General features: G+C 37.8%; 1 protein-coding gene across 1 annotated transcript in view; it reads right to left on the bottom strand.

The window, feature by feature from the left end:
* Window positions 1-893: 893 nt before the first annotated feature.
* LOC115858093 (serine/arginine repetitive matrix protein 1) overlaps window positions 894-26,710 on the bottom strand; it is a 44,875-nt gene continuing 19,058 nt past the window's right edge. The window contains exons 3-4 of the mRNA XM_070045519.1: window positions 4,808-4,912; window positions 894-1,768 (exon numbers count right to left, since the gene is read on the bottom strand). Of these exons, the coding sequence (XP_069901620.1) occupies window positions 1,698-1,768; window positions 4,808-4,912 (176 nt within the window). The 3' untranslated portion in view covers window positions 894-1,697. The remainder of the gene's footprint in view (window positions 1,769-4,807; window positions 4,913-26,710) is intronic.

Below are 26,710 nucleotides of genomic sequence, written 5' to 3' on the forward strand. Positions count from 1 at the left end.
TGTACCTTTCAGGTAGAATTAACGTGAGCAATTTGTAACTTCATCCTATATGTATTCAGTGTGGAGCAATGCTAGATAAATGCTTTTAAATACCTTCTTGTTCATGCCTCCAAGTGTACATAGAATTTTGTTTTATGATAGTAAACATGCCTATTCATATCTTCATCAGAACAGCATGCTGCATGTGGCAGTGTGTCATCACGTACCAGACTACACAGCATATATCATCAAGTCTAGCAAGGCTGACGTGATCCTCTTTCTACCCAAAGACAGCTTTTGGGGGTGGGGGCCCAGGGGTCCTGAAAAAATTTAGCAATTCAGTCTATGAAAGCAATGGAAGAAGAGAATGGAGGACATATTCCAAAGTCCTGTGCAGATCTCCACAGACAAGATGTCACAGTGCGCTGGGCCTCCAGGGACACCCAGCTTGGAGATGTATCCCTCAGGAGTAAACTCTGAGTCAGGGAAAGCTGGCCTGGGAGACGACAACAGATTCTGATCACCAGCCCTGGGCTCATCCTATAAACCACTTTCTCTTTCCTCTCTCTTTCCCCTCCTTCATTTGCCAGTATAAAGTACCAATTAAGAGCACAGCTTCTAGAGACAGACGTCTTGATTCCAATTCCAACTCGGCCACTTACTAACCATGAGAACTTGGTCATGTTACTTAGCCTTTCTTTGTCTTAGTTTTCTGATCTGTGAATAAAATGAGGATGCTAGCAATAGTATCCCCCCCAGTGGGCTGTCGTGGGAGACTAAATAAAATTATATTTGTTAAGTCGTCAGAATGCTGGGAAACCATAATTACGAGTCATCATGACTTTCCCTCTATTTTGTCTTCCCACTTTCTGTTAGTCAACGGAGCTGCCATAACAAAATACCGCAGACCGGGCGGCTTAAACGACAGACGTTTATTTCTCACGGTTTGGGAGGCTGGGAAGTCTAAGATCGTGGTACCAGCAAGGTAGGTTTCGTTCCGAGGCATGTTTTGTAAGCAGCTGGCCTTGCGTTCTCACATGACTCTTCTTTGTGTGCACACAGGGCTTGAGAGAGAAAGAGATTGATCTCTGATATTCCTTCTTACGAAGACAATTCTATGAGAGCACCACCCTTATGATTTTATTTAACCTTAACTGGTTCCTTAGAGCCCTTATCTCCAAATACAGACCCACTGGGGGGTAGGGTTTCAACATACGAATTTTGCGGGGGACACAAACATTCATATGTAACAGTTCCTCCCCATGCCCATACTCAATTTCTTCTTTCACCCCCAGTTCCTGTACCTAAAGTCAAAACTAGATTTACTAAATGGCTAGAGGCTCTCAGGAAACATCACACAGGCCCAAATAGCTGATGCAATAGAATGCTAGGTATTTCATAGTTTCTACATTTGTTAAAACGTATCACCTGGGTTGGGCATGCGCTCATGTTTAGTTAGTAATATAGTTTGTAACACTTACCTATTCTACAAACAATGCTGCCTAAAACACTACCCTAAAACTCAGTGGCTAAAAAGAATAAGCGTTTATTGCTCATACAGCTAGAATCAGGTGCAGCTCAGAGACTAAGGCTGTGTGATTCTCCTGGCCTCAGCTGGCCTCTCTTGTCTGTCTGGGAGCAGACTGGCTGGGTCCTCATTTTCCTGGGCTCTATCCGGCCGGGGCAACTCAGCTTTCCAGGTCTCGTTCTCATGACTCTCACATCCTTCCAGAAGGCTCTTCCAGGCACGTTATTCCCTGAGCTGCCCACGTGAGCTCCATGCCCAGTCCTGAAAAAAGGAAAGCAAAAGGAAACACTGGAGGTATCATGGGAGAAATGAGGCATCACAGCCAATTTTCAACGTATTCCACCCAAGAGCATTTTACCACATCTACCTCCCTGCTCCTTTTGTTTTCACTTAAAAAAAAACTCATAAGTTTAAACCAGAGAGGCTATGTGATTACAAATGGTGTATGCCGGTGGAAAAAGTTTTATGTAATTCACCAATTACCCGTTGGGCACAGAGAACATATTAGTGTAAATGAAACCATGGTGCCTATACTAAGAAAAAAGTCTTTCTTCATAAGAGTAGTGTCTTTTTTGGTTCTTTGAATTTTGCTGGGGTTTTTCGTTTTGTTTTTAGGAAACATTTAGAGAAAATCCTGAAAATAATTTAACATCATTTCTTATTCTGTTTCTCAAACTGAGAAACTTTTTTTTAATGTGTGCAATATACCACACACACAGAAAGAGCATACCAATATACATTAGAAGGCTGAAAGTATCAAAGGCTATTTTTTGAAAATGTATTACATCCTAGTCATCTCCTTGTTTACACTGAAGCATCCAGATACCGCCGAGAATGAGGGGATTTGATTTGGGGAAATTAAACTGTGATGTGCTGCCACCTTGTGTACTACGCCTGTAATCACCATTATTTTCCATTCTCATCTCTAGAATACTAACCAGAAAAAAATACTGCAATGAAGGAGACATTTTGTCCTTGCAAAAGGCAGGGTTTCTTAATCCTTTTTGTGCACATGGGACTCTTTGGCAACCTATGTACCCCTTTTGTAATAATGTTTTTAAGTGTATGGAATAAAACACTAGAATTAGAAACTATATTGACATATAGTTACCAAAAGATTTAAAATGACAAATGTGAAATAGACTAACATGTATGCTTCTTCGTTAACACATTAAGGAACAACATCTAGTGGCCAGTCTAATAACTACTAGGATCTCAAATTAGTGAATAGAGTCAACATATTTGAGATATTGACAACATGTGATGTGATTTGAAAATGTGTCACAGGCTAATGTTATTGTTTGCTGCCTACGTTCATACTTGAAGGACATGCTAAACTACAGCTAGAAATTATTGGAAAAAATTGTTATTTTTTCCTGTCTAAGTTGACAGACCACTTGAGTTCGAGCCACAGGCCCCTTGGGATTCAGAGACTCCAAAATAATCATTCCTGACCCTTAATATAGTTTATATTTGATCACTAAACAAGGAAATATTAGACATCAAAACTTCTAAAAATAAATCTTCGTTAAGACCCTACCAATCTGTAGAAATCTTCTTTGTATAAGGTATTTTTAAAGAATAAAACACTATTTTTCTCTCATAACTATTATTTTTCTACATCATGCTATAATGAACATTTATATGATACAGAATATTTCTACTACTTTTATAATCATGGATTAAAGTATAGGTCTACAAAATATATGCTTAGTTTTATTTGATTTCTCAAGGAACTGACTAGATTACCTGGAATCTGGTCCAGGACTTGTCTTTAATTGGTTCAATGAACTTGCACATTTTTTCCCTTTTGCCTCCCTCTCTCTTTCCTTCCTCCTTTCCTCCCTTTCTTTTTCTTTGCTATCTTCCTTCCTTTTTTCTTCCCTTTTCCCTGCTCCCTTGCTCTTCTCCCCCTCTCCCCCTCCTCTCTTCCTCTTTCTTTCTCTCTCCCCTTTATTTTATTTTGCCTTCCACAAATTTTAATAAGAGACAAACATGTGCTAAGAGCTGTGCTAAGCGGTGTGGGTGATGATCTCAGGGACTTCACAGTTAATCATAATAAAGCATGAGCCAGAGGCAGATTGACCACAGACCTAAAGAAGCTTAAGCTTCTGTGTACAGCTGCTCTCCTCCATATCCACAGGGGCCGCGTCTATCGATTTAACTAACAGCAGATGGAAAATATTCAGGAAAAAATTTTTCAGAAAGTTCCAAAAAGCACAACTTGAATTTACCATACTCCAGCAGCTATTTACATAGCATTTGCATTCTATTTACAGCTATTTACATAGCATTTCTATTTCATTAGGTATTATAAGTAATCTAGAGATGATTTAAAGTATACAGGAGGATGTGTGCAGGTTATATTGCAAATACTACACCATTTTGCATAAAGGACTTGAACATCCGTGGATTTTGGCATCTTCTAGGGGTCCTGGAACCCATCCCTCTCAGACACAGAAGGAGGACTGTACTTCACTTTCATGGTTCCCAAGAGACTTGGTAATGATTTTACATGTTTAGATAGTTTTATAAAGTTTACAAAGTGAGAAATTTAAACCACAATCAGTTAAGACCACTATCTCTTTCAGTTCCTACTTCCCCTCAGGTTCATTGCTTTTAGAGTGCCTAGGCATTTTGAGATCCAGCTAAGCAGAGGCTGAGTAGGGGATACATTTAGTTTGAGTTTAGTGAGATATATTTATGTGGTTCACACTAATTTTCATGCACAGGGAAGTCTCCCAACGTCATGGGTACCTGTCAATAAATACCTAATAATTTTATCTAGGCATTTTCTCCTACTTAGTTAATTTTGCATACTTATGAGGAAATCTACATATGATTTGTAATTTTAGCCATCGCGAGGAAAGTAGCCAAGTCTATGTGGCTGTGAAGGTCAACATTCCATAGGCCTTTCCCCACCAAGTTAAAATCATCTAAGAAGTGATACTTATCTGGTTTTGCCCACTTGGAGCACCAGACTCGAGTAGAATCGTCAGAATCTACTCCATTTAAGTATCTCTCTCTATAAATACCTAAAGCGGTCTTTGGTTGTTTTAACACATGGCTCTATGAAGTTAACCAGAGATTGTTGCCTGTGACCGAAACACCGTCCCCTAAGGAGGTGCTGACTTTGCAGTGTGTCAGCTTGGCCGGGCTGAACTGCATTTCCTAGAGCTCTCTTTCCTGTGTATCTCTGGTTAGGCCCAGGAGAGATTATTGCGTGAGATTTGGAGGACGGAGGTGAAGCCGCAGCTATTTTTGTAGCTCACACACGTTGTCATTTATCTGCTTTCTTACCTCGTTGGTGGAAAGTAGCTGCTTCATCTTTCCCAGGACCCTCTTCCTTCCTTCCAGCTCCTGGGCCTGGAGTGTGTTTAGCGACATGACGGAGGCTCCCAGCTTCTGCAAGACACCCATTCCCTCAACATCAGACACAGAACTGACACAAGGTTCAGTCCCTCCTCCTGAGCTCCCAGCTCCCACAATTGCATAAAATCCAATCCCTATAACAAATCTCTGATTGTTACAGATATAGTTCCTAATGGTTCTGCTTCTCTGATTGGACCCTGACTGATACAAAGACATACACCAATCTATAGACGACATACTACAATGGCTAAATAACTTCCAGTCTTTCTCGCTGAAGGAACTGGTGATTGTGTTTAACCAGTATAGTAAAGTCTCTGTTCTGATACTACCTGGACCCCTTACCCACCTCCAGGATTCCCACCTGCCCTACTACGTTCGTGCGGGAAGGCCATCAGAGAGTGCCCTCAGCCTGAGCCCCCACTCGTTTATTCTCCCAGTGCACAGTCCCTGGGCGTTATCTGCATCCCCCCAAGCTGTGATGGCGGGAGGGACACGTACAAACCTAGAAGAGTCCCGCTGAGAATGGAGCCACCTGCTCTGCAGCCCTGCGACATCCCCCAGGTTATACCATTCATCGTGGCCTGGCAGCAGGAGCTCGGGAGTGTGCAGGCTCTACTGTTTAATCCCTTCATGTCTATCACACTGTGGGTTGTAGCAGCTCTAGTTGTTAGCCTGGGATTTCCCAAAAAAACCTGTACATTAGGCCGAGTCATATCCCTAAAACCTGGTATATGGCTCTAGAACGGTATTCAGTGGATATAGATTCCCAAGTGCAGGCTACAAAATGTTGGTGGAGTGTCCTGCCTCAGGTTCAGGGCTAGTCCCAAATTTACCTATACAGACATCAAGAAAGATGAAGGCTTTTATTTCGTATTCCTATTTCACATCCTTTAAAAATAGCTTTTTAATATAATAGCTCAACTATCATCTCCTATTTGAGGTCTTCCTCAATTCCTCCAGACAGAGCTAATACCTTCTTTGTTTAGTGTATAATCTCATTAGAGCAAAACTCACATTATCTAGTGATTGGATACTTGTCCAGCTTATCCACAAGACTGTAATCACTCAGGGTTAAAAAAAAAATCACACTTCATTCACTTTTGCCTAACCTAGTGCCTAGCATATTAATGAACTTTTATTAAAATTTTGATAAATGAATTTGTAAGTTATTTTTGTCATCTCTAAATTTCTTGGGAAAAATAACTCATAGTTCCTTTTATATGTTACCAAATATCTGGATGTATACTGATAAGCTGTCTAACAATTAAAATATTTACTACCATTTCTGACCCTCTGCGACAGTGTTATCCGGTAGAACTTTCTGCAGTGGTGGCAGAAATTTCTCTCTGCAATTAGGAACTTGAAATGTGGTCAGCACAGCTCTAGATGTTTGATAATGTGTAGACATTTCCACAAGGATAATCTAGATTATGACTTTGAGTCTTTTAAAAATGCCACAAACAAAGCTCTCTCAGTTTCCTCCCTCTGAAAGTCAGTTTTCTGAACTTGAACTGACTATGGATACAGAGGGAAAATATCTCATCCAAGAACAGATATTGATAAGATAATCTTTTCCCCCCAAAATGGTCTTGGAGTTGAATAACATCATTGATTTTTGGCTGTTATTAATAACCTTCAAATGTTTCCCATTCACTAATTATATGTTCTATTTTTAAAGTATTAAAAAAATTTTTTTTAATAATCTAACAAAATGGGATAAAAGATAAGCCTGTTAGACCAATGTTACCTATCACATAAGCTCATAGTAGTTTTTCAAGCAAGGTTATGACTCTGAGTAGAGAGCCATTTTATGCACTATAATATATTTTTACTGTAAAATGAACTACTACTGTTGGCTAATAATCTTCATTTTAATCTCTCCTTAAAAAACGTTTTCCTGAGATTCTAGAGCCATTGTGTTAAAAGAACTATGCATAGCTTACTAAACACATTTATACACAGATGTCTATTAAACATAAATATTGAGTTCTGAGGTCAATGCCAGTTTTGTTTTGGGGTTAGGAAGAGGGGCATTTTTGCCCTTTTCCTCAAAAAGAGACAATAGTTAAAAACAAATCTATAAAACGTATTAATTTATTCAGTATTCCTGGATTGAATACATCCAAAAAACACTCAACGGTAGTAAGAACATTTCAACTGGTAAAGTTTATAAGAGAGGACTGTAAAATGGATGGTATATCTGAAGTTTTATCACATCTGTGTTATGCACTTGCATTTATCAAAGAACCCAGGAGACAAGTGGCAAGTGTACATTTTTAAGAAGAGTTTACATTCGGAGATACTAATTTAAACCAAGGATCTCAAAAGAATTAGCTAACCAGCTAGCCTCACAATGACTAAATTAAAAAAGTCACACTAACAAAGCATTTCATCTATTATTTAACTGTAGAATTTTTTTAAGTAAAATGAGATCCATTTTTCCAAAGCATCGGGTGATACTGCGAGTGTGAAAGCAAACTAAGATCCAGAGGAATTGCAGGATAAAAAATACAGAAAATGAAATCTGTTCTTTACATGATATTCAAGATTTGTGTTCATATACCACATTTTTGAAAATCTGCTGAATGCATTTGTTTATACAGCGCTGGGTTTGAATCTTAGGCCCATCACTTACTAGTATTCTTGGGCAGATTCTGTGCCTCAATTTCTCCATCAGTAAAGTGTAGATAATCATCATCATGGCTTTTTATATAAGAAGCATTTAGAACTTGAAGTGCTCCATAAATACTAGTCTCAGTAAAGGCAAAGTTGGCTAATAGGAGGGCGTTTTCTGAAATTCCTCATATTCAGGTCTCTTGTCTTTAGTTATTTCTTAAGATGTAAATCTTGATAATATAATCTTCAATAATGTCTTTTAGTATCTCTCAAGTATAAGCTATAGCAAGATAAATCAGGACAGTTGTACGCCTGCAGAAAGAGCAAGGGTTATGAAATTGTAATTGAGTCAAACTAAAATTCTACTTATTGCCTTATAAGTGTCTAAGAACTTATGCAAAAATAATTATGAACAGTAAATTTAACATCAGTAACAAAAGTAACCTTTTGCTAGTGAAGCACAGAAGCAATTGTAATATCATTATATTGCAACTTGAAGTTGCTAGTGAGATTCTCCTTAAAAATTTGAAGGTTTTTTTTTTTTAATCAGAAATAACAGAAAGAGGGAAAAAAAAGGGAATCTGTATTCTGTTCCAGAATTCTAGTAGGAGATGAATCACAGGAGGGAGAATCAGTGACAGCTGGAAAAAAGAAAAGTAAGCAGACCAAATCCCTAAGGCCTGAAAGAAGAAAGGATTATATTGAAAACTGACCTCAGATGAAGAGAATGACCCAAGTGCTTAACCAGCAGGAGGGCCCATATGTTACCTAACAGCAGGGAGACGGAAAGATGCCCAGTCAGGGATTCTATCAACCTTCTGATTAGATCATGAATGCAAGTGTCATTGGAGTTAGATCTAAGTCTAAATCTTGGCCCAATCATTTGCTAAGAATGCAACATAAAGCAAGTTGTTTAAACTCTCTTAGCTTCATTTTCATTCTTGTAAAAATGAGGATAATATTTGTAGTTTCTTACAGTTTTGTGGCATTAAAAAAGACAACATCTGTAAGGTAATTAGCATGATTTCTGGCAGAAAGTAAGTTTAATAATATTTGAAGCAAATATTTGAAGATGAGAGGTCCCTAAGTAACTGTAGATTAGTAGATATTAATTAAACTGTTAATTACCAGGTTGAGTCTTCGAGCTATGAATTGACTAATAGCTCTAGACAAAGTCATTTATTAAAGCTGTTATGACTTTTCTCTTTTTTTTTGATCTTGGTAGTTTTACTTAGATTCTCTTTTATTTTGGTTTGTTGATCTTTCTCATGACCTCCTCACCCAGTGCCTCCGAAGTCAGCTATGATGGGATATGAGGTCGTACTAAAAATGTCTGCATGCTTCCGAAACTCAGGACCAGTCTTTACTTGATGCCCCATTTAGAAATATTCCTACTGACTTAACCACCCTAAGGAAGGCTTCTGCCTTTAGAAAACAGTGTAGACTTCACATGCACTGGCTTCGACGTGTTATGGCTATCACAAGGACAGGGAAGTCATATATACCCACATATATACCCACATTCTACTCAACTATTAATAGCAAGTTTGTTTACAGATTCAAGATAACTGGCAAACAAGCATTCTCCCCAATAAACAGTTATCACTTCCCCTTGGTAGGCCACTAATACTACAAGCTATGAAGAGGATATAAAAAAGATCCAGAAGAATCTGATCTTTTAAATGTGATTTAACTTACGTTTAAGTCCTTAGTGATGTGATGCAGAAAAAAAGGTTATAATAAGTACAGCCTCTAGACTGTGCATCACAAGTCCGAGTTACTTAACCTCTCTTGACTTCAGTTTCCTCCTGTGAGAAGTAAAGCAGTTCAACTACCTGATCTATTAATTCCCTGCTAAATCAATCTATCAGTGTGATGGGTACTTAAGGAGCTAAGGACAGTTTATTTAACAGGTACATTTGTCTCCCAGAATATAAAAGTAGATCATTTTAGAAGATAGCAGTGGTAGTTTTTTAAAAAGCATTAATAAAGGTATCCCTTGGAAAGTATATCAGTAGAAAATGGAAATAAATCTAGGCCCAATCACGTTGCTGTGACACTGTTCAGTCACTCACCATCTTGTTTTCCACTCACTGATCAAAAATAATTGCATTAGTTCATTTACACCTAGAAATTAAGGATTTATTTCTTCAAATCCATAGTTCATGACCCTTAAGAAAAAAAATGAGGGAATGATTAATTGCAGCCTCCTCAGTGTCTAGTTAGAATGTAGATAAATCTATATGATACCTGTATTTGTCTCCTAGGGCTGCTCTAACAAAGTACCAAAAGCTAGGTGGCTTAAAACAACAGAAGTTTATCGTCTCACTCTTCTGGAGGCTAAAAATCTGAAATCAAGGTGTCCCAGGACCTTGATTCTCTCTGACAGGAGAAAATCCTTCCTTGCCTCTTCCTAGCTTGTAGTGTTTTCCAACAATCCTTAGCTTTCCTTAGCTTGTAGATGTGCCACTCTAGGCACATGGCCATCTTCACATCTGCTTCCTTCTATGTGTTTGTATCCAAATTTTCCCTTTTTATAAGGACGCCAGTCATATTGGATTAGGGTCCACCCTCATGAACTCCTCTTAACCTGATTAAATTTTCAAAGACCCTATTTCCAGACAAGGTAATATTCTGAGGTACTGGGGGTTAGAACTTCAGTGCATCTTTGGAAGAGGACAGAATTCACCCCATGACAATATATATTCCCTTGTAAAAAAAAATCAGTGAATACACAAGATGTAGTTTTGTCAAGGACCAGGAACTGAAAGAAATGTCACACAGGGCATTTATCACATGTATAAACAAGATACAGCTCACCAAAACTATCAGGAAATGTAGAGATACTGACTAAGATGGATTTTTACCTAGCTGACTGAGACAGTATCTTGGCAATAAAATATTGTAAGAATAAATATTCATATTCATAATAGCTTGGATTTTTTTTTAGATCTTACTAGTTTCCAGACACTGTTCTAAATGTTTGACCTGTATTAATACATTTAATTCCTTCTATAACACTACAAGGTAAGAATTATTATCAATATTATCCCCATTTTATAGCTGAGAAAATTGAGGCATAAAGAGATTAAGTAATTGATCAAAGCCACACAACTATTAAGTAGAAAAACTAAGATTTGAACTCAAGGAGTCTGGCTGCAGAAGGTTTGCTGTTAATCACTGTGAATGGTCCCCTCATTTACAGTTTAGTAGTGAAGCAAGTCTTATCACCATGAAATGACTTAAAAACAAATACAGTTGATCCTTGAACAACACAGGGGTTAGGGATGCCTACCCTCCACGCAGTCAAATATTCTGAGTATATCTTTATAGTTGGCCCTCCTATCCATGGTTCCACACCAGTGGATTCAACTAACTGCAGGTTGTGTTGTCCTGTAGTACATATTTATGAGAAAAAATCACCATATAAGTGGACCTGAGCTATTCAAACCCATGTTGATCAAGGGTCCACTATAGTCTTTTGTGCATATCAGAGAGCAAAATGTTAAATAGAAAAAGTGAAGGACCATAAAGTTTATTTTTTAAGTCTGACCAGCTTTTTATATCAAAGATATTGAAAGATCATTATGTTATAAAAGGATGCTAATTAGAAATAAGGATACCAAACACCTGAGAAATGACTAATAAGCTGTTGATATGTTAATTAAGGCTATCTAATATCCAATTTTCATAGAATCTCTGGGTATAAACTATGTTTTTCAATTAGAAAAACTTAACATGCATTTGCTTTAATGATGAAGAAATGAATTTCTCAAAAATGCTAAGTGAATTTCTTTTTTATTTGGTGGATAATAGTCCTTTGGTCAAAAGGACTATTTACACAGTCCTTTTGACCAAAAATTTCTGTCTAGTCCTCTTGATAAGATTAAATTATTTAATTTAGGAATAAGTTTAACCAAGGAGTTGAAAGACCTGTACGCTGAAACCTATAGCACATTGTTGAAAGTAATTGAAGAAGATACAAAGAAATGGAAAGATATTTTGTGATCATTAATTGGAAGAATTAACATCATTAAAATGTCCATACTACCTAAAGCAATCTACAGATTCAATGCAGTTGCTCTCAAAACCTCAGTGACATTTTTTCACAGAAATAAAACAAAAATCCTAAAATTTATATGGAACCACAAAAGACTCTGAATAGCCAAAGCAATCCTGAGGCGGGGGGAACAAGCTGGAGGTATCACACTCCCTGATTTCAAATTATAACTACAAAGCTATAGTAATCAAAACATCATGCCGTTGGCAGAAAAACAGACACACAGATCAATGAAACAGAACTGAGGGCCCAGAAGTAAACCCACACATATATGGACAATTAATTTTGACAAAGGAGCAAAGAACATACAATAGAGAAAGGAAAGTCTCTTCAATAAATAGTGTGGGAAAACTAGACAGCCACATGCAAAAGAATGAAACCAGACCACTCTCTTACAACATACACAAAAATCAATTCAAAATGGATTAAAGATTTGAATGTAAGACCTGAAACCGTAAAACTTCTAGAAGAAGCATAGCAGCATGGCCTTTGACACAGACATCAGTTTATGCAATATCAATGCTCAAGACACTTATCTTTCTGGATATGTCTCCTCAGGCCAGGGAAACAAAAGTGAAATAAACAAATGGGACTACATAAACTAAAAAAATACTTCTGCATGGCAAAAGAAGCCGTCAACAAAACGAAAAGACAACCTATCAAGTGGGGGAAGATATTTGCAAAACATATATGAAAAGGGGTTACTATTCAAAATACATAAAGAACACAAACAACTCAACCACAGAAAAACAAACAACCTGACTTAAAAATGGGCAGAGGATCTAAATAGACGTTTTTCCAAAGAAGACATACAGATGGCCAACAGGCCCATGAAAGATATTCAACATTACTGATTATTAGGGAAATGCAAATCAAAACCACAAGGAGTCATCACCTAACACCTGTTAGAATGGTTATTATCAAAAAGACAAGGATTAACAAACGTTGATGAGGGTGTGGAGAAAAGTGAACCCTCCTACACTGTTGGTGGGAATGTAAGTCAGGGCAGCCACTGTGGAAAATAGTATGGAGATTCCTTGAAAAGTTAAGAATAGAGCTACCATGTGGTCCAGCTATTCCACTTGTGGGTATTTATTCAAAGAACACAGAAACACTAATTTGAAAAGATATATGCACCCCTATGTTCATCGCAGCATTATTTACAATAGCCAGGACATGGAAACAACCTAAGTGTCCATCAATAGATGAATGGATAAAGAAGATGTGGTGTATGTATACAGTAGAATACTACTTAGCCATAAAAAAGAAGAAATCTTGCCTTTTGCAACAACATAGATAGACCTTGAGAGTATTATGCTAAGTGAAATAAGTCAGATGGAGAAATACAAATACTATATGATTTCACTCATATGTAGAATATAAATAAACAAATAAATAAATAGGAAGTGAACAAACCAACCAAACAGTAACAAACACATAGAGAACAGAGTAATGGTTACAAAGGGGAAGGGGGGTTGGGGGGAGGGCAAAATACGTAAATGGGGTCACCTATATGGTGACAAACGGAAACTAAACTTTTGGAGGTGAGCACGCTGTAGTGTATAACGAAGTTGAAATATACACACGAAACTTATATAAAGTTGTAAACCAATGTTACCTCAATGAAAAATTGTAACTAAATTATTTTTTAAATTGTATGTACTTTTAGCATATAGGCACAATTACACATAAACATTACCATTTATTGATTTAAATATTCCTTTTAAGTGGCCTTTAAAAATGGATGTGTCATTATAACATCAATGCTTTAAACAATTATCAAATCTTAAAATTGCAATCATAACTCGGGCTTGTTTGTGTACAATTGGGCCATTATTTTAAAACTAAAAAAAAATGTTAAGATATATAAAGCCTTAGCACAGATCATCTTAGGGAAAATTTTTAGCCCGTATGTTTAAAGGTTGTATCTGTGACTGGAACTGAGAGTCCCAAAGGCATTGGATTGCACGTATTCTCCTTGTAATCAACAGTTTATGTCTAGTTTCTTGGTTCTGTTTTATACATATATTGCCAAACTGCTTTGCAAAGTGCTGTGTTTTAAGACCTACTTAGATTAAATTTAATTGTACTAATCTTTTAGCTTCATTGTTTATTCTATGATAAGTGGTATATTTTCACTTTAATGCAATCTTTTCCCAGAAATGTTTTATGAGCAATTATAATTCATGCTTAAAAAGTAATATTCATAAGTGGATGGTAGTTAAATTTCACATGCAAAAGCAATGCTATAGGTAAAAAGAAAAATCTTTGATGACTGTTGTCCTTGAAAGCACCAGGACATTACTGACAGATACTATTTTTAGCAATGGCAACATGTCAAAGTCACCAAACTTTTCATAGTATATTTTTCTAACCGAATGCACATAATAAGGAATATTTCTAAAGAAGCCATATTTTAAGCCCACAAGTGCTTTCTGAATTATGCTCAGTATTAAGGATATACTTAATACTGTACTCTGCAGATTTCCTTCAATAGTTCATTATAATTATTTTATTATTACATTTCTGATTTTTCAAAACATGTAGATGTGTCAAGAAAGTATCATATAATGAAACTGATCATTGTAATATTATTACACACCCAGTTAAGCCAGTTAGTGATTTTCTGAGTGAAACAGCTTTATTACTTGATACCAAATATTATTTTATTTTATATCAGAAAAAATCTTTCTGTTTCATTAATGCTAAAGGCATGAGGTAATCACATCAAAGACTTATTATGGAAACCTTTATGTAGATTCAAAATGATTTTTAATTATTTATGCTTTTGTTCATAAAACAGTTATCTGTCAACTAGAAGTATAAAAAGGCCAGCTTATAAAAGGGTGTTCATTACATATGATAGCTGGCGTGGATATCACTTGAGGTTTTGGGTCATTTTTCTATATCTGATAGCAGATGTAGGCTGAAAATATGAATTGAAATAAATCTTAAAGTTGGACCAGAAGGGGGAGAAGGGAAGGGGAGGCTATTATTTTAAGTGAGAAAATTAATTAATGATGCTGTTACCATCATTGGCAGATTTGGCATTTTTAGATAGTTTTAGAATAGATTGTCAGTATAAAAAGATTTTCATTAGTATGGATAAATCTGATACACTATAAAGTTGAACTATAACTGGACACCTTAAAAAAACAAGTAGTTCTAATGACTACTTCTTTAAGTTTCAGTCTAGAAAACAACACTGTCAGATCAGGGTGATTCTGAGTCCAGCTATATTTTGAGAAAAATTCTTACCTTGATGTTCAAAAATCTTTGTGAGTTCACTGTCACCATAATCTCCTATTTTTGATGAGTCAGTGGCAAGTCCAGAATATTCTTTCCTCCAGACCCTCCCCTTTTTGCCCCTAAAATTTTGTCTATTCCAAGAGGTATGAACTTATTGTACTTTTAAAGGCAGTTGGAGCTTAAGTATTGGTCATTATGATCATATTCTGTTAAGTGTTTGAGTTTAAATAAACAGAGATTCCCCCCATTTCAGAGTACGGTGGTGATAAAAGTCACAGAATCCTGTCCTGCCACTGTATGACCTGAAGAAAGTCTTCAACCCCTTTAAGCCCTAGTTTACTCATCAGTAAAATTAGGGTAATAACAATGTTTATGTTACTGAATTATTGTGAGGACTAAATGAGGTAAAGGAACTGAATCAATCAAAACATAAAGTGCTTATACAATACAATTATCTCATTTTAAATGTCTTATTTCAAATTATATAAATAAAAATGCAAAGTACAATTCATCTGCATTATTAGGCATGCACTGGAAAACCGAAACAACCCTTGCTCAAAGTCTTTCCCCAATTTTAATTTGATTCTAAACTCTGAAGCTGGGGCCACGGGGTAGAGAGAGTCCACGATTCCAGTTCAGGCACCGTCACTTTTTAGCTCTTGGTCTTTAGCGGGCACCTACCAACTCACCATCCCCGTGTAAGACTTTTTAACCTCGCCTATGTGTTCAGCTTAGAATCTCTTGTACCAAACTGTCTCTTTAAAGAGAGGTTTAAGAATCTATAGCAGAGTTAATTTTATCATCTTGCACACATTTTATTTATGCAAAGGCTTAGAAGTTCAGGGAAAAAAGCACAAGCATAAAAAATAACAAATAGTGTGGGTAATTCCACTTGCCATGCCAATATACAAAATTATGTTCCCATAGGTGTATAAAATGGGAGTACTACTCCTGTGCCTAAGGTCCCATGTGCCTCTCAGAGAAAAAACATCTCACCAGGCTGACTAGGATTCTAATTTTTTTTTTTTGCGGTACGCGGGCCTCTCCCTGCTGTGGCCTCTCCCGTTGCGGAGCACAGGCTCAGCGGCCATGGCTCATGGGATCTTCCCGGACCGGGGCACGAACCCGCATCCCCTGCATCGGCAGGCGGACTCTCAACCACTGCGCCACCAGGGAAGCCCGGGATTCTAACATTTAAAGATACTTTTCTTTCCATACTATACGAGTTCAAGATTAATTTTGTCTAAATGCAACTTTCACCTTATGAACTGATCTTAGAATCTGGCATCTACTTCAAGTTTAAAAAGAATGATTGCCACGTGTGTTTATCTTCTCTCCCAGTCCTTCAAATCTTCCTGAAATGATAGGTCAGGAATTTTTTTAAAAAGTATTAACACACAAGGACCAAAAGAATGGTAGGGAAAACTACAGAAAACAATATATTGCAACAAATTTTCAGAAGATGCCAAGTAGGTGGAGGAACAGTAATAAATTTACCAGAGTGGAAGAAGTGACCACCTGAAAATTGGCAGAAGGGATTATCCCGGACGAGAAGTGAGTGCATCCGCCCTGTGCAAGCGGAAGCACCATCTACTTCAGAAGGGCGTGAGGTCCAGGTCTGGAAATGGAGGAATGACTGAAAGCATCTGAGATGCTTGGATGGCCGGGGCCCCTCTCCTATCCAAGCAAGGCAGCAGCTCCCCTAGTTCCCAGCAACCTCCTATCCCTTCCTCTCCTGCCCAACAACTGTTCCCTGGAGAAGATGGGTGGAGAAGCTCCAAGCTTAAGGACACCATGGAGAACTGGAGTGAGATGGTGGACATCAAGGATGGGCGTTAACTGAAAGTGTACGTGCTGAACTGTGGGAACCTCATCACCCTTGATTTGTTTTGTACTTTCCTGTACTTCTTTCGTAACAATAAAAGTTAATTTACCAAAAGAATTTGATCTCAATGCAAGATGCATAGTGCCTAGATAGTATAGCACTCAGATGAAAAATCGTACAAGTATCCTTACTAGTGATGAAAACCACCCTTTATTGAGTGGTTACACTGCGTCAGGTACAGTGCTAAGCACTTTACCTATATTTTTGCATTTGATTCTTCTACGCACGTTTTATCATTCCGATTTTCGTAGATAAGGAAACTAGAGAGGTAACGTGACTTGCCAAACGTCCTATGGTTAGTCAGTGATAGAGCCAGGTTTCAAGCAGCTTGATAGCAATACGGGATATTCTTAAATACGACACTTTGCTCTCCTGTACCTGATCTTGAGTGCCAGTTATAACAATTGGGATTTTTGCCATGTTTAATACCCAAATTTTGATGTTTTTTCTCCCCCTAATCTGTGAACTCTAGTCCTATAACACCCCTGTACATAAATTTTGTCTTAATAACCTTGTAAAATTGTGTAATCCCCCTAGGACTAGAGTCTAGCCTTTTAACTGCCATACAGCTAGACTCTATCGGAGACTCCATAAATCACATAAAGAGGGAGGAAACAGGAGATGGCTTTTAGGATGGGCTTCTGTGTTGGCAAGAATTGGACTCAGCTACTTTGAGCTGCCAGGTGAGAGCAAAATATTTCAGTTTCAACACAAGATACAACACCCAGAGGATCAAGGAATGAAATGAGAGTTGAAGCCTGTCAGAAATAGGCTTGAGTACTCGTTTTGAATCTTTTTACCCTAGAGGAATTCTTGAAACAATTTTCAAGTCTCAAGGTATTCCTACATAAATATTCTTATAGCTACAAATCCCAGAATGTTAATGGGATCACTAAGTTACAGATATAATAATCCAGTAACAATTGTCAATCATTGTCATAGAAAAAGAGAATGATATTTTTCTGTGAATATTGGGGATAAAATATTAATGTGTTTCTCTCTCCCCACAAAAGACACCAGCTCTAACATAAGTTGGTAGTGTAGGTAGAGAAAAGTTAGTTTTCCTTTTTTATTTCCTACTTGATTTTTTAACCATATCTGGTGTGTTAGTGCAATTCCTCCAAGACACCAAGACAGGATTAAACATGCAAGGATGTTATGAGGGAAATACCTTTGAGAGAAAGAGACTGGGAACACCGGTAGAGCCATTGGACCATGAAGCACGCATGACTCTGGATGAAGGAGAGGGGAAAGAAGGTTAGGTCGAAATAGTCTCCATTGCTGTGGAGTCTGAGAAAAGGTCTGCAGTGCTGTCAGGGAGTCTTCGAATCAAAGGTGGCCATCAAAAGGCTCTGATGAGGGCTTCCCTGGTGGCGCAGTGGTAGAGTCCGCCTGCCGATGCAGGGGACACAGGTTCGTGTCCCGGTCCAGGAAGATCCCACATGCCGCGGAGCGGCTGGGCCCATGAGTCATGGCCGCTGAGCCTGCGCGTCCGGAGCCTGTGCTCCGCAACGGGAGAGGCCACAACAGTGAGAGGCCCGCGTACCGCAAAAAAAAAAAAAAGGGTCTGATGACATCAAGGTATAGTCCTGCCTCCGTGTTCCTAGTGCACTCAAGTCACTGGCTGGAAGCATCAGGGCACGTGTGGCCTTTGCACCAACACAGCCATGGTGTTCAGAGCACAGCAACTGGGGCCTGGGTCAATTAAGTTTCCTATAGCTTGGTGGTCTGCAAAGCACATTCTCATGGCCATCACACCTAAGAAGGCCAAAATCTTTATCATAAATGTCTACAAGTAGCTAATGAGGTAAGCTATGTGGTTTTCCCCCCTCCATTTAAAACTAATATGACTTCTTACCCAAACTTTCTTGAAAAAGAAGTTAGCTTTAGCTTACCTTTCTTGAAATTAATACCTTACTTCCCTTTTCATAAATTACTTTTTTAAAAAACATATAAAGCAAAGATAATAAATTTCTGTTAAATAGCTGGTTTATGCCCCAAAAATGTGATTTACTTTTTCTAATTAATTTCAATAAAAGTTATAAATTGATTTAGCTAATGTTATTTACAACATGAAAATTATTGACAATGTAATCGGTGTAGCTACTAAACCGTAAGTCAACAGAATGTGAATAAAAGTATATCCTGAGACAGTTTTTTGTACAGAACTTTGAAAAAATCAGTTCCTTCCTGAATAACATTATCAGGCCTCTAGGCCTACCAGTTATGAAATTATTATACATATACGTAGGCTTTTGAAAATTTCTTTTATATACATACTTATGCATAAGATTGTTATTTTTGAAACTAGGAACAAAGAATAAAATAAATGGAAACTTGTGCTTGTTTTTCTGGTGCACAGTTACTCAGTTCTGGATCAAACTTGAGATAAACACACATGGACTTCATTTTCAACTAAAATGAGGGGATTTTCATCCCTGCTCATGATAATCGTCGAACAAGTCAAAGCTTGCTCACATATGTAATGAGTAGAAAACTGCAGCGAAGTGTTCTCTGCTCTCCTATGAATGACAGGATACTCTTCCCTCACAGACACCCAGAACTTGTCTAGGGGCAGATGAGTACACCTCCTCTTGACTGCAATATCAGACTGCAGCTCATAAAGCTCTCACTCTTCTCTCAAAGTCAAGTTCTCAGGCTGAGCAGAAGATTCAGAGAAAGGGCCTCTCACCCTTGTGTTGAAAGAAAGAGAAAATACTGTTCCATTTGGTTCTGTGGTTCTTCCAGGTGGTTTCAGTAAAGCTTAAGTCTTGCTAATAACATTCTTTACTCTCAAGCCCAAGCAACAGTTAGAAAATTTCAAGGTTTCCTACTGCAGTATAATTTTTCCAAAGATTCAGATTCTTATAAAGCCAACAATCTTGTCACTTGAAGTCAAACTACTTTCTTCGGGGTCTTGCGGATACTTGTCCAACTGGTTCGTGTGATGAAAACGCCTGCTAAGTAGCTAGTTGCTGTAGCCTTCTTCAAAACACCTGACAAAATCTGGCCTGCTGCTTCTTGAAAATCCTCCTGTAATTCACATTTTAGCTAAAACACGTTTCAGACTCTTCCTCTGCTTAGCCACAGATTTTTATATGTAACAGGAGGTTTATGTGATCCTCTTCCAAATGATAACACAATTTTAAAACATTCTGGAATGAGCTGATCTTTATTTAATCATCATTTTGTACCATCATTTAGAAACTTTTTCATTTCCTCTATAAGAGTTTTTGACATTAGCATGTCTCTCTGAAGAAAGCACTATGTTGTAATAACTTTAGATCCAAGAAGCTCAACAAACCCAAGCACAAGAAATATGAATAAAATTATATCAAGACACATTATCATCAAACTTCTCCAAACCGGTGATAAAGATCCTAGCAACTAGAGAGAGAGGCTCGTTACATACAGAGGAACAGAGGTAACATTAGATTTCTCATCAGAAACTATTCAAGTGAAAAGGTAGTAGAGTAAAATCTTTAAAGTAGTGAAAGAAAAATCTGTCAACTTAGAATACTCTAGCTCCCAAAATATCTTTCTTTTTTTTTTTTTTTGCGGTACGCGGGCCTCTCACTGTCGTGGCCTCTCCCGTTGCGGAGCAACAGGCTCCGGACGCGCAGGCTCAGCGGCCATGGCTCACGGGCCCAGCCGCTCCGCGGCATGTGGGATCTTCCCGGACCGGGGCACGAACCCGTGTCCCCTGCATCAGCAGGCAGAATCTCAACCACTGCGTCACCAGGGAAGCCCTGTCTTTGTTTTTAAAAGATATTTTGGGCTTCTCACTGCGGTGGCTTCTCTTGTTGTGGAGCACGGGCTCTAGGCGCACGGGCTTCAGTAGTTGTGGCTTGTTTGCTCTAGAGCACAGGCTCAGTAGTTGTGACGCACGGGCTTAGTTGCTCCACGGCATGTGGGATCTTCCCAGACCAGGGCTCGAGCCCATGTCCCCTGCAATGGCAGGTGGATTCCCAACCACTGCGCCATCAGGGAAGCCCAAGTGGTCTTTTTTTAAAAAGGAATTTATAGGGCTTCCCTGGTGGCACAGCGGTTGAGAGTCTGCCTGCCGATGCGGGAGACACGGGTTCATGCCCCGGTTCCGGGAAGATCCCACATGCTGCAGAGCGGCTGGGCCCGTGAGCCATGGCCGCTGAGCCTGCGGATCTGGAGCCTGTGCTCCACAACGGGAGAGGCCGCGGCAGTGGGAGGCCCGCGTACCGCAAAACATAAATAAATAAATAAAGATAAAAAAACACTTTTCAGACATACAAAAGCCAAACGATTTCATCAGCAACAGGCCCACATTACAAGAAACGATAAGGAAGTTCTTTGGTCAGAAGGAAAATGATACCAGATAGACATATGAATCTATACAAAGAAATAAAGATTATTAGAAATTGTAACTCTGTGGTTAAACATAAGAATTTTTTCTTTTAAATTTCTTACTATTAAAATCTGTAGTTAAACAAAACGAATTACAAGGTAGTATGTGGTTTATAACATGTAAAAGTAAAATGTATTACAACAATAAGTGCAAAGGTAGAGAACGGAGAAATGGAAGTAAACTATTGAAATGTTCTTATACTATACATGAGGTGGTATAATATCATTTGAAGATATACTGTGATAAATTAAAAATATACATGAGCACCCTAAAATGACTAAACTAAAAGAGAGTTATAGCTAATAAGCAACCAATAAGATAAAATAGAATCAGAAAATATCTAATCCAAAAAAGTCAGGAAAGTAGAAAATGTAAACAAAAAAACAGGCTGTCTCCTATTAGAGAACAAATTGCAAGATTATATATTTAAACTTAACCATATTAATAAATACACTGAATGGAAATTATCTAAATACCCCAATTTAAAAACATAGATGGTCAGATTGATTTCAAAAATAAGATCCAATTACATGCTGCATACAAAGAAGCCCACTTTAAATATAGAGACAAATAGGTCAAAAGTGAAAGTATGGGGGCTTCCCTGGTGGCGCAGTGGTTGAGAGTCCTCCTGCCGATGCAGGGGACACGGGTTCGTGCCCCGGGCCAGGAAGATCCCACATGCCGCGGAGCGGCTGGGCCCGTGAGCCATGGCCGCTGAGCCTGCGCGTCTGGAGCCTGTGCTCCGCAACGGGAGAGGCCACAACGGTGAGAGGCCACAACGGTGAGAGGCCACAACGGTGAGAGGCCTGCGTACTACAAAAAAAAAAAAAAGTGAAAGTATGGAAAAAGGTATACTATGCTAATACTAATCGAAAGAAAGTTGGAGTGGCTATATTAAAATCAGAGAAAACGAATTTAAGAGCAGAGAATAATACCAGGGATAAAAAGTCATTTCCTATGGATAATGGGGTCAATTCATCAAGATGACATAACAATCCTAAATATTTATGTACCTAATAACAGAACTTTAATACGCATGGTGCAAAAAGATGACAGAACTGAACAGATAAGTCAACAAATCTAGAATTATTGGGGGAGATTTCAGTATGTCTATTTCAATTATTGATAGAACAAGTAGACAGAAAGTCAGTAAAGGTATAGAAAATGTGAATAAATCTATCAAACAACTTAGTGACATTTATAAAACACTCCACCTAACAGCAGAATATACATTATTTTCAAGTACACACAGAACATTTACCAAGATAGACCATATTCTAGGCCAGAAAACAAGTCTCAATAATGTTAAGATGAGTCAATGCATACAAAGTAAGTTTTTTTGAACAAAATAGAATTAAATTAGAAGTCAATAACAGAAAGATCTCTGCAAAAGCACCAAATATTTGGAAACTAAGTAATACACTCCTAGATAACTCATGGATCATGGATAAAAATCAAAAGTGAAATCAGGAAGTATTTTGAATGGAATGAAAATTGAAAAACATCAAAGTTTCTGGGATGCCACTGAAGCAGTACCTAGTGCCATCTAGCAGTGCTAAATGCTTATATGAGAAAAAGAAGCTTTCAAATCAATAATCTCAGCTTCCACACTAAGAAAATAGAAAAAGAAGAGCAAATTAAGTCCCAGCTAAGTAGAAGAAAGGAAATAATAAAGACCGAGGTGGAAATCAATGAAGTAGAAAATAGAAAAACAATAGAAAAAAATCGGTGAGACTAAAAGCTAGTTCTTTGAGAAGATCAATAAAATTGATAAGCCTCTAACCAGACTCATAAGGACAAAAAGAAAGAAAGAAAGCACAAATTGGTGATATAAGGAATGGGAGGAGGGACATTGTTAGAGATTTTACAGATATTAAAAGGAAAATGAGAGAATATTATTAACAACTTTATGCCAGTGAATTTAACCCATTAGATAAAACTTGCAAGACATAAATTACAAAGCTCAGTCAAAAAGAAATAGATAAGTTGAATGGCCATATATCTACTTTTTAAATTAAATTTCTAGTTAAAAACCTTCCCGCAAAGAAAATCCCAGGCCCAGATGGCTTCTCCAGTGAATTCTACCGAATGTTTAAGGAAGAAATAATACCTTAGTCTACACAAATTCTTCCAGAAAATTTAAAAGTAGGGACTATTTTCCAATTCATTCTGTGAGGCCAGCATTGACCTGATATAAAAACCAGACACAGACATTAGAAGAAAACAAAACTACAGACCAGTGTTCCTCATGAACATAGGTACAAAAATTCTAAACAAAATCTTAGCAAATCAAATACAACAGTGTATAAAAAGGATACTACATCATGACCAAATGGGGCTTATCTCAGAAATGTAAGGTTGTTTTAATATTTGAAATCTTTCAATGTAAATCACCATATAAACAAACTAGAAAACAAAAACCATATAATAATTTCAATAGACTCAGTAAAACCATTTGACAAAATCTAACATTCATTCCTGATTTAAAAAAAAAAGTTCTCAGCAATCTAGGAGAGAGAGAAAATTCCTCAACCTGATAAAGGGCACTTATAAAATCCTACCATTAATATCATACCTTAATGGAAAGAGACAGTTTGCTTTCCCTTTTAGCTCAGAAATAACACAAACGTCCACTCTCACCATTTCCATTCAACATTGTACTGGAGGTTTTAGCCAGTGCAGTCAGGTAAGGAAAAGAAATAAAAGGCATTCAGATTGGAAACGAAGAAGTAAAACTGTCTCTATTCACAAATGATGTGATTGTCTATGTGGACAGTCCAAAGGAACTGACAGAAAAGCTAACAGTACTAAAAAATGAGTTTAGAAAGGTTTGTATGATACAAGATCAATATACAAAATCAATAGCATAACATATAAAACATTTAAGAATAAATTGACGAAAGATGTGAAAGATCTGGACACTAAAAAATAAACACTGCAGAGTGAGATTAAAGGGGACCTAAATTAATGGAGAGATATACTGTGCTCATGAGTCAGAAGACTCAGTATTGCTAAGATGTCAGTTCTCCACAAATTGGTCGATAGATCCAATGCAATCCAAATCAAAATCTCAGCAGCCCTTTTTTTAGAAGTTGGCAGACTGATTCTAAAATACATATATGAAAATGCAAAGGACCTATAATAGCCAAATCAATGATGACAAATAAGAACAAATTTGGGGAACGGGGACTACCTGATTTCAAGATTTATTACAAAGATACAGTATTGGTGTCAAGATACACAAATAGATCAGTGGAATGGAACAATCAAGTTCTAATTTCTTTCCATGCCTCCAACTGAATGGTCGGTCTATCTCCAGTCCCCCTGGATTCAGGTGGGCATATGACCTCCTCAACCTATAGAATGAAGAGGAATAACATGGCACAAGTTCTGAAGGTTGGTTGGAAGAGGTCACGAAAGATCCACCTCGTTCTCTTGGGACGCTTGCTCTGGGATCTAGAGGAAGCCAATCACCATGTAAGAAGTTTGACTACTTGAGACTGTCATGTCCTAATGGTCACATGCAGACGATCCAGCTGACAGACCACCAGAGCACCTAGCCAGTGGCCAACATCAACGGTCAGCCAAGGGAGTGAGCTATTTTAGACTCCAGCCCAAATAAGCCAGATTATAACTCCAACTCCAACTGATATCTAACTGCAAATGGATGAGATAACCCATTTGAGAACTGCCCGGCTGAGCCTATCCTGAATCTTGACCCACAAAAGTGCTAAGCAAAATAAAATAGTCATTTTAACCCACAAAAATTTAGGGTAACTTATTGTGAAGCAACAGTAACAGAAACAGGGGGCTTTCAGTGAAATAGCCATATGCCCACCAATTACATTATATATAGTAAAGTTCTCCTTGGGATAAACCTGCTCATTTAAACAACGCTTCCTCACAGATTTTTAGGATTTCACTCTCAAATATAAATGGCTAGCCAAAGATAGTAAAACAATAAAATGAGGAAAACCAGAAAAGAGAACCCCCCAAAATCAGAGACAATGTGCAGAATAAGAGGTAAGTTAATTTATAAAAAATACCCTCAGAGAGATGGGAAGATATACTGCACATTAAAAAAACAAACAACCCAGAGTTCTATGAAAAAATAACAGGCTGTATTAGTTTCCTATTGCTGCTATAACAAATTATCACCCACTTAGTGGTGGAAAACAACACAAATGTATTATCTCATAGTTCTGGAGGTCAGAAGTCCGAAATCAGTCTAACTGGGCTGAAGTCAAGGTGTCAGCAGGGCTGAATCTTCCTGGAGGCTGTATGTGGAGAACCCATTTCCTTGCCTTTTTCACCTTCTAAAGGCCACTGCATTCTCTGGCTCATGACCCCTTCCTTGCATCACTCCAACCTCTTGCTTTTTTCATTGCATTTCCTACTACTGACTCTGATCCTCCTACCTTGTAGATAGATAGATAGGTAGGTAGATAGATGGATATATGGATATAGATATATATGGAGATATATATGTGTGTATATATATATATATGGATATATATGGATATATATATGGATATATATGAATGATGTTACAGAAAAATCCCGAACGAACTTTTTGGCCAACCCAATATGAGGCCCACTCAGATAACCCAGGACAATTTTCCTATCCGAAGAGCCTAAACTTAGAATCTGAAAGTCCCTTTTACCATGTAAGGTAACATATTCACAAGTTCCAGGAATTAGGATGTGGATATCTTTGAATGTGGAGACAGTATTGGAAACCACCTAAAAAGTGTTGAAAATAATTGTTGGATCTGGGGATAGGGACTAAAGGATAGGAAAGGGAGGGGATTGCTCTTATAAATCTTGTAGTACTCTTTGATTTTAAAATGATGCCCTTTTTACTTTGCATAAATATATGTTAATTTAATTAATTTTCATGAAAAGTTTAAAACATTATATATACCAAAATGTTAACTATGGTTTTCTTTACATATTTTTCTTAATTTTACCTTCATTATTATCCAAGTTTTTATAATAAGCACACAATCATTTTATAATGGGAAAAATTAACCAGTTTTAAAATATATAATTTTTAACTTTTCAAAGTGAATTGTTTATGATGTAAATGAATAGCCACATGTTCATATCTGTCATATAAAAGGTACTTTAAAAGCTGAGGTAGGGGGCTTCCCTGGTGGCGCAGTGGTTGAGAGTCCGCCTGCCGACGCAGGGGACACAGGTTCGTGCCTCGGTCTGGGAAGATCCCACATGCCGCGGAGCGGCTGGGCCCGTGAGCCATGGCCGCGGGGCCTGCGCGTCCGGAGCCTGTGCTCCGCAACGGGAGGGGCCCCAGCAGTGAGAGGTCCGCGTACCGAAGAAAAAAAAAAAAAAAAAGTAATTTATTTTCCTACAAAGTAAACAAAGCAAATGAAAAACCCTTCCATGAGTCCTTTTATCTCTTATGGAAAGTGTATATTTAAACAGTAACATGGATACAAAAGGCCACTGGAGGATGAAGAAATGATTTTACTTATTTTGATTAATTTGCCACAAACACTTACTTTGTTGTTGTAGTAGTACCAGTTGGGAGCTTAAAAATTTAGGGAATTTTTTTAAGAAATCTGTTTTGGATCAGAGTTTGCCAACTGTTATTCACTAATGGCTTTGATACATTTTATT

Source organism: Globicephala melas, chromosome 5 (genome assembly GCF_963455315.2).
Source record: "Globicephala melas chromosome 5, mGloMel1.2, whole genome shotgun sequence".
NCBI classification, from domain to species: Eukaryota; Metazoa; Chordata; class Mammalia; order Artiodactyla; family Delphinidae; genus Globicephala; species Globicephala melas.